The following is a 16,481-nucleotide window of genomic DNA, read 5'->3' on the forward strand; positions in this document are numbered from 1 at the left end:
CTCTCTGCTTCTCTCTCTGGGCAACACGCCGCCTGGAGCCCGACGCTCCGGCCTCAAGGTCGGTGGGACGGCTGCCAGGAGGCCGACGGGGGCCAAGGGACCCCGGCCAGGAACACTGAAGCATGATGGGATACTCCTGCAAAGCCGCAGAGCAGCAGGTGCTACCTGGCTCTGTAGCACCTGCTGCTCTGTGGCACACCCCTTTCTGATGAGGTCATCAGTGAGCGTCAGATGGTTTACAGGATTCATTTCAGCTGATTCCTTCATGACAACAGAACAAACTCCTCCCTGGTTCCCCACATAGATCCTGTTCATCACGGAGCTGCAGGTGGGTTCTGTTCCCTTCGGGCCGAGCCATGCTAGCAGTTTCCCCCTGCTTCCAGTCTTTATGCTAAGCTAAGCTAACCAGGTCCCAAACACAGACGTGAAGATCTGAGACAAAGTGAAGCTATACAGGTCAATGTGCTGACGTCAGATCAGATTCTGATCAATATCTAAGCGATTGATAGACGACGTTAGATCCTCGTCCCCTCTGATCAAACCGATCAAATCAAAGTGCAGGTTGAGCTTCACCGCGTTAGACGAGACAAAAGATCAATAACGTCGGCGCTTGGATCATATTAATAATCTTTTCAAAGTCCTGCTGTTGGGTTTCTGTCGAGGTATTGATCTGAGAGTCAGAGCGGTGTTGCAGTGCATGATGGGAGTCTGCCAGGCCGCTCAGCTGCCAACATTCAAACTTCATTCAGAACACGATGCAGCTTTAATGAGCGCCGGCCTGCTTAACATGCACATATGATGACTTCCTGTGAAAGATGCCTCTGCAGGCAGTTTGTCAGAGTGAAGGTGACCGCGGGCCGAGTGTGGGCGGCTGATAAACAACACAACAAACAACACAACAATGCAGGCAATAAGGGGGGCAATGAGGCTGCAATAATGACTCTTTTCTATTTTCAGATTAGTTCAGTCTTTAAATGAACGGCCATCAGCAGCTTTGTCTTCCTGTCGTCTTCCTGCAGAAATGACTTCAGGCTGACTAATCAAGATTCAGACTGTAACAGTGAATGAAAAGCAGCCGGATTACAGCCCAATCTGCGGAAGAAGAAACTGCGAGCTAAAGCTTGTTCCATCCGCTGCATGTACATGTAAACACACGGTATACACTGTGTGTACATTATACTATAACCACCTTCTCAGCAGAGAGACGGCCGTCCAAGTACATCATGCAGCAACTTATTATGAAATGTATTTAGGTTTTTAGTCAGGCCGCGACCTCCAGTGGCAGAAGAAGTGAAAAGAGCGGCAAAGTCCATATAAGGAGGTGTTGGGATGGATGGATGAGTCCAGTAAACTCAGGACTTTCACTCAGGAGGTTTGAGTTCCGTGTGAAGGAAATTGGTGACATGTTTGGAGTTTAATAATGTTTTATTATATTTAAAATTTTATCCCAAACCCTCTTTTCCGAAACCTGACCAAGAGGCCTTTAAACATCGCAGAAGAAGAAGAGGACAGAGCGGGACGACATCGTTAAGAGAGCTGCAGTCAAAGCTCAAACGGTAGAAAACCACTTGGAGAGCATGACGGCATCAGACCTTTCCGTTAGTTTCATGTGTTAATGTGAGGAAGGTCACGGCCTCCTCATCGCTGCACGCTTTCTTCACTTCCAGTTGTTGCTTCATGGACGGCAGCGTTTCTTCATCCAGTCTGTTTCTGTTCGTCCACAAACTCCTTTCACACCTCAGACCGGAAACCTGCACAAATAAATCAAATGCATATCAGTAAAAGTGAAACGTTTGATGGAAACAGTAGTAAAATATGGAAGAATGACGGTTTAGGCGTCCTTTTGGTCCTCTGCCTCCCCCACAGCAGGAATGTAATTTTCTTTCCACCACCTGACAATTAAATGAGTCTTCATGGGTCCACTTGGTTCCTAGTATCTGAGACTGACCCTGGTTCCAGTTACATCCAGTCTAATCTGATGCCTGAATGGCTCCATGTGGACTCTTCATCAGCCCTGATCACGTCGTGCTTTGGGTCTAATTATCCTCTGATCTAGTTCAGACCAGGTGTGATTGCCTCCTGGTCTCTCTCTCAGATTTGGACTCAAGTGGAGTTTGGGGTGGGGTTTTAATGAAGGGGGCGTGGGGCTGCTGACCTGGACTTGGGATGTTATTGAATGGCGACTGAACCTGGCGAACGTACCCTTCGTAGAGCGGTTCCCGAGGTAGTCAAAAAGGTCCAGAGAGACCAGAGGTGAATAAGATCCCAACTGGGGTTGGGAGTAGTGCATGCAGGTTTCCATGAGTCCAACATTTTGGACTAGATCTGAAGCAGACCTGAGGAAAACCTACTGAAACATGAACCAATGACTTTTGACTGAGGTCACAGGCCGGGTCAGTTATTAGGACTCAGGTGGACCTGAAGACCTGTAAATGTTGGAGCCCATGAGCCATCTGGTCCATCAGAGCGAAATCAGCCAGGGAGGCTTCTGATACTGGTTTTCATGGAGTCTGCAGGTCCAGCCCAGAGAGTCTGGTGAGTCTTGTTCTGGACTGTGATGGTGAAGAAGGTGGACGGGTCTGGACGGTCAGACAGGAAGTGAATGATGCCGTGGTTACATGAAAGTCAATCGTGGTCGAGACTGGATGCACATTTTGTCGGGGGCTGCACCCTGAAGCAAATTGAAGTCATCCAGGGACTTCATCCAACATCCAAAGACGAGAAGGACGAGAGAGAAGCTGAGGGAGGAAAACTGTTTTCTGTTGTGTGATGTCTGAACCCGTCACATATGGACGCCTGGTCAGACCCCTTGGCGTCGCTTAACGCCCTGGGTACCTTTTAGCAGCAGTTTGTCGACGTTTATGGCTCCGTGGTCAATGTAGTTAGCAACAATTAACATGCAACGTCTGGTTAGACTTTCAAAATAAAACTAGTGGTTAATGTTGTGAGTTATCTATCTATCTATCTCAGTAGCGCCCCCTGCTGGACGTGTATCTGGGAGGCGGGTGACAGACTTCGTGAAAGGACATTTATCTGAAATTCTTAATGTGTACAGCTCACTTCTCTGGTGACTGAAGGGAGAAAACTCTTTTTCAAATGATGATGAATGAACTACAAACACCAGGTTCACGAGGCCCTGGACTACAAACACCAGGTGCACGAGGCCCTGGACTACAAACACCAGGTGCACGAGGCCCTGGACTACAAACACCAGGTGCACGAGGCCCTGGTGAACCCGGCCACGTGAAAACACCATCAGCAGTGTTGGAGGTGGCAGCGGCTCTGCAGGCTGTTTGGACAGATGTTCTGAGGAGAGACAAGACAAACGGTGCACATCTGGACTGCTGGTGGTAGGAAAACACCTCGGGGTGGCCCTACCTGTGGCCCTGAACGGGCCCCCAGAGGCCACAAGCAGAACCTCATGCCTGGGTTAGTTTATCTGCTGCTTAAATCCAGAACAAACAGAAGACAATAATTTCCTTATCAAAACATAAAAATTATTTTAATACTGAAGTTAACTTGTTTTATTCGGAAGCTGAAGGGTTAAACTCCACATTCACAGTGTAAACGGACACCGCTCACACACACACACCTGACCCCGCCCCCCCGGACCTGCCCCTCTGCAGCAGCGAGCGCACTGTCCGGGAAGTTCCCTCAGTTTGTTCCAGAGTCGAGCAGGACGGGACCAGGTCCAGAACCTGCTCTACCCGCGTCACCTCCGGACAGAGACTTGGAGACAGCAGGAACTTTTCAAAACCGGCTCGGATCCGGACGCGCTGCGGCTGTACCGTGTCTCCGGGTCGGTTCTCCGGGTCGGTTCTTCTGGACCCACAAGGATCTGAGGAAACCTGGAGTCACTGCGTTAATCTTTGCGTGCACACGTTTTCTCTGGACACGCGGAATCTCTAATGGCACGCGCACTGACCGAGTGACGGGCGGGTCATGAGTCGGAGTGTGTAGAGTCCAGCTCCCATCATGGACCCCCCTCTGCTGCTGATGGTGATGATGATGATGGTGATGATGAAGGTCAGTTTATCAGTGAAGCTCTGCAGAGTCCAACACGCAGCTGATCAATCAATAAGTTCATTTATGGGTGATTCATGTTCAAGCCTTTAATCAGAAGTTCTGCTGGAGATGTTCAGAGGACACATCAAGTCTGTGAGCATGAAGTGATTCCGTGACAGAGAATATGTTTAGAAAACAGCTGCTTACAAATGATTTACAGCACCAGCTTCCCACTGTGCTATTTGTGAATCCTGTAGTTGTTTATTGCCATTTGTAATTTTTGTTTTACACATCGAGTGAAATTATTGTTATTGCCAAACTCCGAAGTGTTTCTTTATAATGATGTTCATTAACGTGCTTCGTCCCTGTCAAATCATTACACATCACATTTAGATGCATCAATAAGAGAAAATCTAGACTAATCAATAATGAAAAGAATCACTGAGCATCAATAAAATATGACAAGAACATTAATATAAAGATAATAAATAAGTATTCATGTATTTTTATTTTAATCTGAGTGGCCCCTCTGCTGTGTGGCCCTTTGGCAGCTTGGCCCCTCAGCTCTCTGTGTCTGAACATGTAATCAGATTGTCAGATAGTTACTGATTTATTGATCCTGTACTCAAGTCACTGTCTGAATCACAAGGACTCTGATTGGTTGGAAACGGTAAAAGTACAGATACTCTCGCTAAAAATAGAAATCTTCAATTTAAACTTCTTCTACTATAAAAGTACCTGCTTTAAAAAAAAGTACTCATTGCAGAAAGAAAACTATCCTGTGACTGTTGTACTGTTTTTATTCTTACTCTTCATCATTAATGTAAACCAGGATGTTTCTTCGTTTTTATTAGCGTGAACATCTTTAATGTCGTTTTCTGAGCTGTTTCTTCTCTCTCAGAGTTTAACTTCATCCCGTCTGGCACCTCTGGTTTACAGATGTTTAGAGACAGAACAGGAAGTACTTCAAATCTTTATCGTCAGTAAACAGAGAACAGCACTGTTTCAGTTTGAGGAGGGGCGGGAGGTTCTCATGTGGGTGACAGATATCTGAGAGGAGGAGGAGGAGAGCAGCAGATGAAAGAAAGGGTTCCACATCTGTCCTGAATCTGCTGCCACGTCTCAAAACCCCCAAACTCATCACTCTGTTCCGCTCTCTGTGAACTCTGATTTCTTCTTCTGGTGTTTTCAGAGGAAGGTCTTCTCTTTCACTTCTTTTGTGTCTTAAGACTACATTTCCCATGAGCGTCGGCTGCCGTCAGAGTCAGAGGTGTGAATGAGAGTTATGGTGAATTAAAAACACTTTGTCGTCACAGGTAAGCGCAAAACCCGTCGAGTGTGATTTTAAAGTGCAGGTTGTTTCTCAGCGCGCCACAGGACAGGAAGCTCTGTGATTGGCTGTTGGTTAGTGAAATGTACCCTGGGAGTCGTAGTTGGCGTCTTCCGGCCTCTGTCTCTTTCTCAACACGGTCGCTAACCTTCAGTCACTGACATCTTTACTGTAGAGCTCACAGCGACACCTAGTGGATGTTAAAGGAACTGCAGCTGCTCCGCACTCAGCTCGGAGGCTGCTGATTGGTTCAACATCCTGTCATGTGCTTTGTGTTTTTTTTAGACTTCCTGCAGCAGCAGAGTGATGGAGACACTTGGAGGAACGAGACACAGACGCTACGCCATCAACCCCGTGGGACACAAGTGGACTCACCACAACATCACATACAGGTGGAGACACCGCCCTAAAACATGACATCACACACAGGTGGAGGTCAGCCCTAAAACATGACATCACACACACAGGTGGAGGTCAGCCCTAAAACATGACATCACACACACAGGTGGAGGTCAGCCCTAACATGACATCACACACACAGGTGGAGGTCAGCCCTAACATGACATCACACACAGGTGGAGGTCAGCCCTAACATGACATCACACACAGGTGGAGGTCAGCCCTAACATGACATCACACACACAGGTGGAGGTCAGCCCTAACATGACATCACACACAGGTGGAGGTCAGCCCTAACATGACATCACACACAGGTGGAGGTCAGCCCTAACATGACATCACACACACAGGTGGAGGTCAGCCCTAAAACATGACATCACACACAGGTGGAGGTCAGCCCTAAAACATGACATCACACACACAGGTGGAGGTCAGCCCTAAAACATGACATCACACACAGGTGGAGGTCAGCCCTAAAACATGACATCACACACACAGGTGGAGGTCAGCCCTAACATGACATCACACACACAGGTGGAGGTCAGCCCTAAAACATGACATCACACACACAGGTGGAGGTCAGCCCTAAAACATGACATCACACACAGGTGAAGGTCAGAGATCCATTCACCAACCTCTCTGTCTCTTTGTCTTTTTGTGTCTCTTTGTGGCTCTTGTCTCCTTTTCTATTTGTCTTTCTATTTGTCTCTTTGTGTCTCTGTCTCTTTGTGTGTGTCTCTGTCTCTGTGTGTGTCTGTCTCTTTGTATCTCTGTCTCTTTGTGTGTGTCTCTGTCTCTTTGTGTCTCTGTCCCTCTGCATCTTTGTGTCTCTGTCTCTTTGTGTGTGTCTCTGTCTCTTTGTATCTTTGTGTCTCTGTCCCTCTGCATCTTTGTGTCTCTGTCTCTTTGTGTGTATCTCTCTCTTTGTGTGTCTCTCTCTCTGTATATTTGTGTATCTGTCCCTTTGCATCTTTGTGTCTGTGTCTATTTGTATCTTTGTGTCTCTGTCCTTTTGCATCTTTGTGTCTCTGTCTCTTTGTATCTTTTTCTCTCTCTCTTTGTATCTTTGTGTCTCTGTCCCTTTGCATCTTTGTGTCTATGTCTCTTTGTATCTTTGTGTCTCTGTCCATTTGCATCTTTGTGTCTCTGTCACTTTGTATCTTTTTCTCTCTCTCTTTGTGTCTCTGTCTCTTTGTGTCTCTGTCTCTTTGTGTCTCTGTCTCTCTGTCTCTTCAGGATCACAAAGTATCCCAACACCCTTAATGTGGAGGACACCAGGAAGGCCATCAGCATTGCCTTCACCAAGTGGAGTGACGTGTCACCACTGAGCTTCACTGAGGTTACTGACGGCAACGCCACCGCTGACATTACCATTGGTAGGCAGAAGGCGAGGGGGAGGAGTTAAAATAAAATACAGATTGTGTAAGGTACGGCCAGAAGTTTAGTTTAAAACCTCAGAAATGAACCGATACGACCAACAGTCAGGACCTGTTGTGCCCCTCAGTGTGACCTGGACAGGTTCAGAGTCTCTTCTGGCTCATTGGACCTCCACGGTCGTGTTGAGGTTAGTGTGGTCTCATGGTTGTGAAAACTTCTATGTGTGCGTTAGGTTTCTACACCTTCAACCACACTGACTGCTGGTGGTCTCCACTCCACCCGTGTTTTGACGGCCTGAACGGCGAGCTGGCTCACGCCTTCCTGCCGCCACGAGGAGAAATCCACTTCGACAACCACGAGTTCTGGATCCTCGGCAAGTCCAGGTTCAGCTGGAAACAAGGTAACTGTACTGCAGTAATGTGAGTACCACCTGATCCGAACAGTTTCTCTCCTGTGTTTGTTGAAAAGAAGATTATCTGTCAGGTGGTTGTTCTTCTTCTAACACTCCAGGTGTTTTCTGTGACTCTGCAGGTGTGTGGTTGAACGACCTGGTCCAGGTGGCGGCTCACGAGATCGGCCACGCTCTCGGCCTGTGGCACTCCAGAGACCCTCAGGCTCTGATGCATCCCAACGCCACCTACACCGGCCAGAGGAACATCGCCCAGGACGACGTATGGGGCATCCAGAGGCTCTACGGTAAGGGGGGGGGGGGGGGGGGGGGGGGGCAAATCCAAAATGATAAGTAGTCTAGACTAGGTGAACCTTAAAAAGAAAATCCAAACAGTGATGAAGTAAAACTCCTCAAGTCCAAAATCAGGTTCAGAGTTACAGACAGGAATGTCAAGCAGCAACAAACACATGTGACTTTGGAGACAGAGCAAATACAAGCTACACTGAACAGAAGGAGACAGAGGAGCAAGGAGAGAGAGACACCGGATGTTCATAACTAATCTGATGAGATTGGATCAAATCTTGAAAATGGGTTGTTCAAAAGAAAAAAAAGGATTCTGAAATCAGATCAGATCACCTGATCCTGTCCTGGGTTTGATCTGGATCAAACCTTCAGTTTGTGGTGTTTTTAGTAGGACTGGGATCCCTTTGATCCAAAAAATCCGGATGATCCTGATCCTGATCCCAACAGGAGGCTGGATTCAGGCTGGATTTCAGGAACAAAAAAAAACAACAACATTTTTATCATGTAGGAGCCTAAATACACATTTATTTATATTTTGTTCTTTACAGAGATGAAGTAGATAAAGTCGTCACCTATAAACCATTCAGTACAGGAAAGTAATAAGATATCCATCCATCCATCGTCAACCGCTTATCCTGCGTACAGGTACACCCTGGACAGGGGGGGGGGCTGGAGCCAATCCCAGCCCTTGCCTGGCATCAGGCGAAAGGCAGGGTACGCAGGGCCACACATAGACAAACAACCACTCACGCTCACACCTAAGGACAATTTAGGGTCACCAATCGACCTAGCATGTCTGGTGGGAGGAAGCCGGAGCACCCGGAGAGAACATGCAAACTCCACACAGAAAAGCAGAAAGGCCGGGGCAACCGGGGTTTGAACCGAATTAGAAGCCGAAGCCAAGGATACCAGCTTGTCAGGACCCGCCCTATTCTGCTTCTGATTGGCTAGTAGTCCTTTGCTAGGTACTGAGCACGTGCAGCTCCAAACAAAGATCATATAGAAGTGAGATCCTTTGCTCGTTAGCACAAGGGGTGAGAAGAGGAGCTGCAGCGATGTGCAGACAAACACATGGTGTGTCTTTTTAAATGAAATCATGTAAACCTGCTCGGGTACAACCCCAAAATAAAACTACGAACCTGGAAATGAGCAGAATCTGACCTCTTTAAGAACAACCCAACAGTACATAAAAAAATTAACCTGCTGGATCCTTAAAATGCTGCGTCCAAGTTATTAGTAACAATATTGTGATAAAACAATCTGTGATGGAGTAGTGTAACACTGACTCTTAATAAAGCCGTGCTTCTGCTTAGGTAAAGTTTTAAATGCAGGACTTGTACTTGTACCTTCTGTGGGGTACTGCTACGTTTACTGAAGTAAAGCTGACAGCGGTTTGTCTGCAGGTTGTCTGGATAAGAAGAGAGTCTGTGATCCGTGGGCTCGACTCGGCTTCTGTGAGCGGAGGAAGACCTTCATGAAGAAGAACTGTCCTCGGCGCTGTGACCTCTGCTACGGTGAGACGGGTTGCTGTTGGACGGTCGAGTCAGTTCCCCGCTGCAGCCTTGAGAAACCTGATGCTCTCTCTGAGGTTTGTCTAACCGTCTCTGGTGTGACTCTCATTTCCTGTCTTCCAGAGCCTCTGGAAGCGGTGACCACACCAACGCCGCCTCCGGCCAACGTCAAGGTCAAGATGGTTCCCCGGGGGAAGGTGGTGGGTTTTCGCTGTGGAACCAAAAACCCCCGCTCGCCGCCCAAAGTCAGGTCAGCTGATCAATACTGAGGCCTGATGAAACATGAAAACCAAACGGGATCGAATGAATGGATCAATGTGTGGCTGCAACTAATGACTGTGTTCATTAAAAAGTATCCTGAGTCCCAGATGATGTCTTCAGACGTCAGAGGGCAAAAGTTCAAAACCTTAAAAAGAGGTTCAGTTTACAACAATTTATTTCCAACGTCGACTATGAAAACGTGAAATTTCATTGTCCAGGATTAGTTCATCCTCGTTGATGATATGCAGCCGTCTGATGTCATGTTGTAGCTGTGAGTATGTCGGCGGGCAGAACACAAATCTGACCTCAAATAAAAGCAAACCTAGCTAGCTAGGCGGGCTAAGGTGCAGTCTTCCACAGACGAGGCTCCACAGAAGCATCGAGTTTTGCTTCAGTCAGCGAGCGGTAGTGCAGGATTTGAAGGTGTCAGTCCATCAACAAAAAAGATTCCAGCACAGAAGTCAAAAAAGCTTCAGGAGAGATGACGGGTAAACCTCTGGAGTCTGTGGCGACATGATTGGTTTGCCAGAGCTGAAGGGGGTGGGGCCGGAGTGTCAGCAGTGGCTCGGTGTGGCCGAGCCCGTCAGGAGTTCGCAGAGTTGACGTCATGTTGAAACCAGGAGAGGAAGTATTGTGCCCTTTAATGTGAACACAAGACAGTCGCCTAACAGTGATTTAAGAATGAATTAGTGAACAACAACCTGAAACCCAATCTCTTTTCCTTCCTCCAGCTGGTATAAAGACGGCGAGCAGATCCTGACCTCCATCCCTGGTTACATCATCATGAAGGACCGAGACCTCCGCATTCTCGCCAACGAGTTCAACGAGGGCGTCTACACCTGTCGCATCCATCGACGGGGAGACATCGTATCTGCCAACTCCTGGGCCATCCGACTGAAACCAGAACAGCCGTCCAACAGCTGAGGGCATCGCCGGGGACGGGGGGAAGTGCTGGTTTTCACATTTGTTGACAGAACTCAGCCCTCAGCACGACTGGATCTATGCAGGCATTTCTGAACATGTTTGGACCTTTTCACAGTATTTCTGATGGTTTGTTCTCCACATGTACACCAGGTGGTTTGTGACTCCAAGCTGGACACGATCCAACTTTCGCTGTGTGAAAAAAGGGTTCTGGGTCCAGATGGTAAACTTGTGGCAGCTCTGATAACAGCGTGACCTCTCGTCCTCCTAATCCTCCAGACATGACGTCACGCACCCCGAATCCTGCAGGATGTTGTTCACCACTGAAAATCGTGGCATGATGCCATGTGCTGCAGGACTGTATCCCCACAATCCCAGCAGGAGGTCCTGTACCTATAATCATCTCGGCAGGGCCTTCTGTCCGCATAATGCTCCTGACAGAACGTCGTGTCCCTGGACTCATCTCAACATGACATCACATACCTGGAAACACCGATAGGATGTCATGTCCTCATTACCTTCCTGCAGGACGCGATGGACCCGTAGAACGTCATGTATCGGCCAGGCGAAGCAGTAATACCAGCTTTCGCAAACTAAAATACTGTTAATGCAAAGTCCTTCCATACACGACTCTTACTGCGTTCCTTCTTGGAGCTGTCTCTGCGTGTGTCAGCGTGATTACCGACATGTTTTCAGAATTTCGGTATCGACCTGGTATCGGTTCTTGTGACACCCCCAGTGCGACGTGATGCTGTCGTTGTAATGTTGTGTTTTTGTAAACACGAAGTTCCTGTAACCCTGTAGAGAGTCAGGTAGACCTGACATGACGTCCTCATAACCCTCCCGACGAGACTGCTGGTACTTAATGTTGTGTACCCATAATTCCAGTGAGATATCACTGCGGAAACCCGAGACCGTTCACTTTAACAGCTTTGGTGTAAACGTCGGGGTTTCGGCTGCATCACGGTACCATCTGTAATTCTGAGGCTGTGATTCATTTTAGTGGTTACAAGTTCTTTGTATTTTTTAACTGCACGTCTACATTTTACTTTGATCTTACTTTACTTTTCTGGTCATGGGTTTTACAGCACAGCTCTTCTGTTTCTGTGTTTATTTCACATGGAAACGTCAGCTGGGTTTGAAACGGACCAGTCAGCGTATTGTAGAAATGCTAACTAGCTAGCTAACTTGAATTACCGTAGATTAATGAGATAGATGTAACCCCTTCTGTGACCTTTGACCTCACTGCTGAGCTTTGACTCCAGTGGTTCCCAAACTTTTTCATGTCAAGGACCCCTGACCCTGAAACACATTAGACCCCCTTGTTACTTATCGATGGGATTATAGTGAAAATAAATGCTTCCCCTTTCCCCCAGGGGTCCTTGATGGGGGTCCCCGGACCCTACTTTGAGAACCATTACTCTAAACGTCCACTTCTCTTAAAAAAGGTGGGTGGACGGTGGGTGGACGTCCCATCGCAGATCTTCTCCTACTTACTGTAAAAACGTATAAAACTAAAACTCACTGAACATAATCAGGTGTTTTATGGTATATATTTTACTGCCTTTGGGTTGTTGTACAAATAAAACCTGACGGCTGTTTTAACCTCCACTGATGAAAACATGTCTGCTTCATATTAAGGTGTAAAATCTGAAGCTAGTGATCAATAACAGGAATTATGACACTGATTGATAAAATTTGAGTTGACATTTTGTGGCTCCTTAGATTTGTCTCGTGACCTTGTCCTGTGTGATGATTCCGATATATCACATGGAATCAAAGTCTGCACATCTACACTGAACAAAACTATAAACGCAACACTTTTGTTTTTGCCCCCATTCATCATGACCTGTACTCAAAGATCTAAGACTTTCTCTATGTACGCAAAAGGCCTATTTCTCTCAAATATTGTTCACAAATCTGTCAAAATCTGTGTTAGTGAGCACTTTGCCGAGATAATCCATCCACCTCACAGGTGTGACTTATCAAGATGCTGATCAGACAGCATGGGGATTACACAGGTGTGCATTAGGCTGGCCACAATAAAAGGCCTTAGGCTGGCCACAATAAAAAGGCCTTAGGCTGGCCACAATAAAAAGGCCTTAGGCTGGCCACAATAAAAGGCCACTCCAAAATGTGCAGTTCCATCATACAGCACAATGCCATTGATGTCACAAGTTTTCAGGGAGCGTGCAGTTGGCATGCTGACTGCAGGAATGTCTACCAGAGCTGTTGCCCGTGAATTGAATGTTCATTTCTCTACAATAAGCCGTCTCCAAAGACGTTTCAGAGGATTTGGCAGTACATCCAACCGGCCTCACAAGCACAGACCATGTGTAACCACACCAGACCAGGACCTCCACATCCAGCATCTTCACCTCCAAGATCATCTGAGACCAGCCACCCGGACAGCTGCTGCAACAGTCGGTTTGCATAACCAAAGAACTTCTGCACAAACTGTCAGGAACCGTCTCAGGGAAGCTCATCTGCATGCTCAACCTGACTGCAACTTCGCACAGTCATTGAAGAGGAGTGGACCAACCTGATCAACTCTATGCGAAGGAGATGTGTTTCACTGCGTGAGGTAAATGGTGGTCACACCAGATACTGACCCTCCCAAGACAGTGAAACTGCACATTTTAGAGTGGCCTTTTATTGTGGCCAGCCTAAAGTGCAATTTATACTTCTGCGTCAAATCAACGGCGTAGCCTCTGCGTAGCCTCCTACCCTACGCCGTCACCGATGTGCACCTCCTCAAAAACGTAACTACACGTCGACGCAGACCCTAAGCTCTGTGATTGGTCGGCTGGGTAGCCTCGCAATGCCTCCGAGCCAACAGGAAGTTCCTGTGCTGTGAAGTAACTTTTACTAGTGGCCAAAACAGCGGCTGTAACACCGTGGATCAATATATTTGACCGTCACAACCCAAGCGAAATGAGTTGTTTCACTATCAGAATGTAATCCACTCGGTCGATAACATTTGAAAAGGCTACACAAGACGCACGCATACAATTTTACCCCCATTCACGTTAGCGGAGGGCTAAACCGGAAGTTAGCCTTCTCGGCCAGCAAAATTCAACACATTAGACGCACGTAGACCCTACGCAGGAGTATAAATCAAGCTTAAGGCCTTTTATTGTGGCCAGCCTAAGGCCTTTTATTGTGGCCAGCCTAAGGCACACCTGTGCAGTACCCATGCTGTCTGATCAGCATCTTGATATGCCACACTTGTGAGGTGGATGGTTTATCTCTGCAAAGGAGAAGTGCTCACTAACACAGATTTTGACAGATTTGTGAACAATATTAGAGAGAAATAGGCATTTTGTGTACATAGAGAAAGTCTTAGATCTTTGAGTTCAGCTCATGATGAGTGGGGGCAAAAACTAAATGGTTGCCTTTATAATTTTGTTCAGTGTGTATATGTATATATGGCTTACGCCGTTCATCTGTGTGCAGAGTTTATTGATTGATTTTCCACACTAGTGTTTTTTCTACCATGTGACCTCTGGTAACCTCTTCACATGGTCATTCATTTTATTGTCCCTGAAGGGAAATTTGGCTTGGGCACAGTGTTGCTTCATAAAACAGATCACATGAACAAGAAGCTGAGAAGCATTGAGACGGAGCAGTGATTCACAGGAAAACGTAAAAAGAAAAAGGACGTTGGATTAAAGTGCGTGTGCTTTATTGAGTTTGTGTAAAGTGCTAAGGTGATATAGGAGTATGCTTATTGCATGTTGCCCTATTGCATCAAGATCACAAGTAAAGACTTCATGTAGAAAACAATTCAACTTCAGCAACGTGATCTCAAACATTCTTATTTAATAACTCAACTTTTGAACAAACATAAAACAGAAACAATATTTGGAATAAATTAAAAATCATTAAAAACTAACAAGAAAAAAACCTGGTGAATTAACATCAGTAGCAGGATGATGGTGGATGAAATCCTCTCAGCAGGCGACCGTCTGGTTTTTGAGAGCTGGATCAGACGTGATGGACACAAAAGGCTCCAGACAAAGACCGTTCTGGTTTTAACCCACACTGACCCAGATCTGCTGTTTTCTGTCTGTCTGCATCCCTGATGTGGGTCAAACAAACCTGGTTCATCAAGTCCAGACCGAAGGACAAAGACAGGAGGAAACAGCAGGACAGGAGGACGCCGCTCAAACCTTCACGGATGTTTATTTTCAGCAGCAGGAAGAAGTTTTACCATGAGGGAGATCTGAAATCATCCCGAAGGAAACGCTCTGCTCACGACACTCGAAACACATCGAAAAATATGTTTCCACGCTAGAGGCTGGAGATCTCTAAATTAATAAATAATAATAAAATGTGTTTCTAAAACATCCAGATCAGAATGACTTGCTCGTACGTCAGGCGACGATCAGCTTCAGCTGTGATGCCGAATTAAACTCACAGAGGAACGATTCATTTCACCAGAAACCAGCCAGAAGATTTCAGACAGGAGAACCCGGAGACCTGCACCAGGACCTGGTGAGGCCGGAGTCCGCATCCCTACAGACCATCAGAAGAACCGAACAACCCAAGACTTGATGTCCGGAGACCTGCAGCAGGACCTGATGAGGCCAGAGTCCGCATCCCTATAGACGGTCCTCGCCGCACTCTGTTCGGACCAACCAGCACATAGAGGTCTTGAATATGCAAGAAAACACGCCTGCAGAGTTCTGGAAGACTAAACCGGACCTGCTGGGACTCGTTGGTCAGTCATGATGTGGGGGGGTTCTGCTGCTGCAGGACCTGGTAAACTGGACCATGTGACTGGCGTTGTGGGTTCTTTGAAGAAGGACATACAGTATGAACTGCAGCGTGGTGATCACCGGGGGGTGGGCGTCTCAGGCCTGGATTTAAACTTCTGCACCAAGGGGTTCAACCAGAACCAGAGCGCCGGAGAGAAACTACTGGAAACGTTGATCCAGGGTCAAAAAGGTCACAGGGGGTTCGACACCATAACCACTCTGGGGTCAAATCAAACCTAAAACCCCTTTATAGCTTATTTACATCATTTTAGTCAAACAAAGCTCTTGTGGAACAGTTTCGGGTCGTAGCGGAACGAATATACATAATATAAACACAGAAAACATTTAAAAACTTACTAAAATAAAGTGAAAGACTTTTACTTTAAAACGGTCAGATTCTTTGATGGAGTTTGGTGTACAGGCAGGGACGCTCAGGTGTTCACCGCCAACACCTGTCCAGGTGAGGTGAGGCAGAGCTGAATTGTGGGATACACTCTGCTCACGGACCTTCACCCACACAGTCAGCCTCTGCTCAGTTTCTGCCCACACAGCGCCATCTTGTGGAGCAGCAGAGCAACTGCAGCAGTAGTTGCTGAGCACGGTGAGGGTTCGTCGTCACTTTTCTACCAGATCACGTGAATCTAAAGCTCCTGCGGAAAATCAGTTAAGATCCTACATTGGTGTGAATTAAACATGTCCTGGTTCCTGGAGGGCTGCCGGGGGAAACAACTCAAAACAACAAACTGGAACATTTCCAGAGAACAGACACGCAAATCTTCACTCAACAAGGCAACAATAAAATGACTGATTATAAAAAGGGAGTTTGGTGAAATTTAAAAATCTGATTCAAACAATTTACTGGCAGCAACCAGTCTAAGACCAGTCTACAGTCCAGAACCAGTCTACAGTCTAAGACCAGTCTACAGTCCAGAACCAGTCTAAGACCAGTCTACAGTCTAAGACCAGTCTACAGTCCAGAACCAGTCTACAGTCTAAGACCAGTCTACAGTCTAAGACCAGTCTACAGTCCAGAACCAGTCTAAGACCAGTCTACAGTCTAAGACCAGTCTACAGTCTAAGACCAGTCTACAGTCCAGAACCAGTCTAAGACCAGTCTACAGTCCAGAACCAGTCCACAGTCCAGAACCAGTCTACAGTCTAAGACCAGTCCTGGGACCTTTATGAAAAATGTTTCTCTCCACACACGAAACACAAACACAGCG

At 46.9% G+C, this 16,481-nt stretch overlaps 1 protein-coding gene across 1 annotated transcript; it reads left to right on the plus strand.

Annotated features, from left to right (window-relative positions):
• Nucleotides 1-3,645: 3,645 nt before the first annotated feature.
• Nucleotides 3,646-12,119, plus strand: mmp23bb (matrix metallopeptidase 23bb). Its single transcript, XM_038694098.1, has 8 exons — nucleotides 3,646-4,026; nucleotides 5,621-5,727; nucleotides 6,971-7,110; nucleotides 7,344-7,511; nucleotides 7,643-7,807; nucleotides 9,209-9,319; nucleotides 9,440-9,566; nucleotides 10,309-12,119. The coding sequence occupies exons 1-8, from the start codon at nucleotides 3,976-3,978 to the stop codon at nucleotides 10,499-10,501; spliced, it is 1,062 nt and encodes a 353-aa protein (XP_038550026.1). The 5' UTR covers nucleotides 3,646-3,975; the 3' UTR covers nucleotides 10,502-12,119.
• The last annotated feature ends 4,362 nt before the right edge of the window (nucleotides 12,120-16,481 follow it).

Source organism: Micropterus salmoides, unplaced genomic scaffold (assembly GCF_014851395.1).
Source record: "Micropterus salmoides isolate LMB-PRFRI ecotype aquatic unplaced genomic scaffold, ASM1485139v1 Ms_hic_scaffold_3, whole genome shotgun sequence".
In the NCBI taxonomy this organism is placed as follows: domain Eukaryota; kingdom Metazoa; phylum Chordata; class Actinopteri; order Centrarchiformes; family Centrarchidae; genus Micropterus; species Micropterus salmoides.

Coding starts and splice junctions, on each gene's coding strand:
- mmp23bb (XM_038694098.1), top strand. CDS start 3,976: ATGGACCCCCCTCTGCTGCTGATGGTGATGATGATGATGGTGATGATG. Junction 4,027..5,620: donor TGATGATGGTGATGATGAAG/GTCAGTTTATCA, acceptor TGTTTTTTTTAG/ACTTCCTGCAGCAGCAGAGT. Junction 7,111..7,343: donor CACCGCTGACATTACCATTG/GTAGGCAGAAGG, acceptor TGTGTGCGTTAG/GTTTCTACACCTTCAACCAC.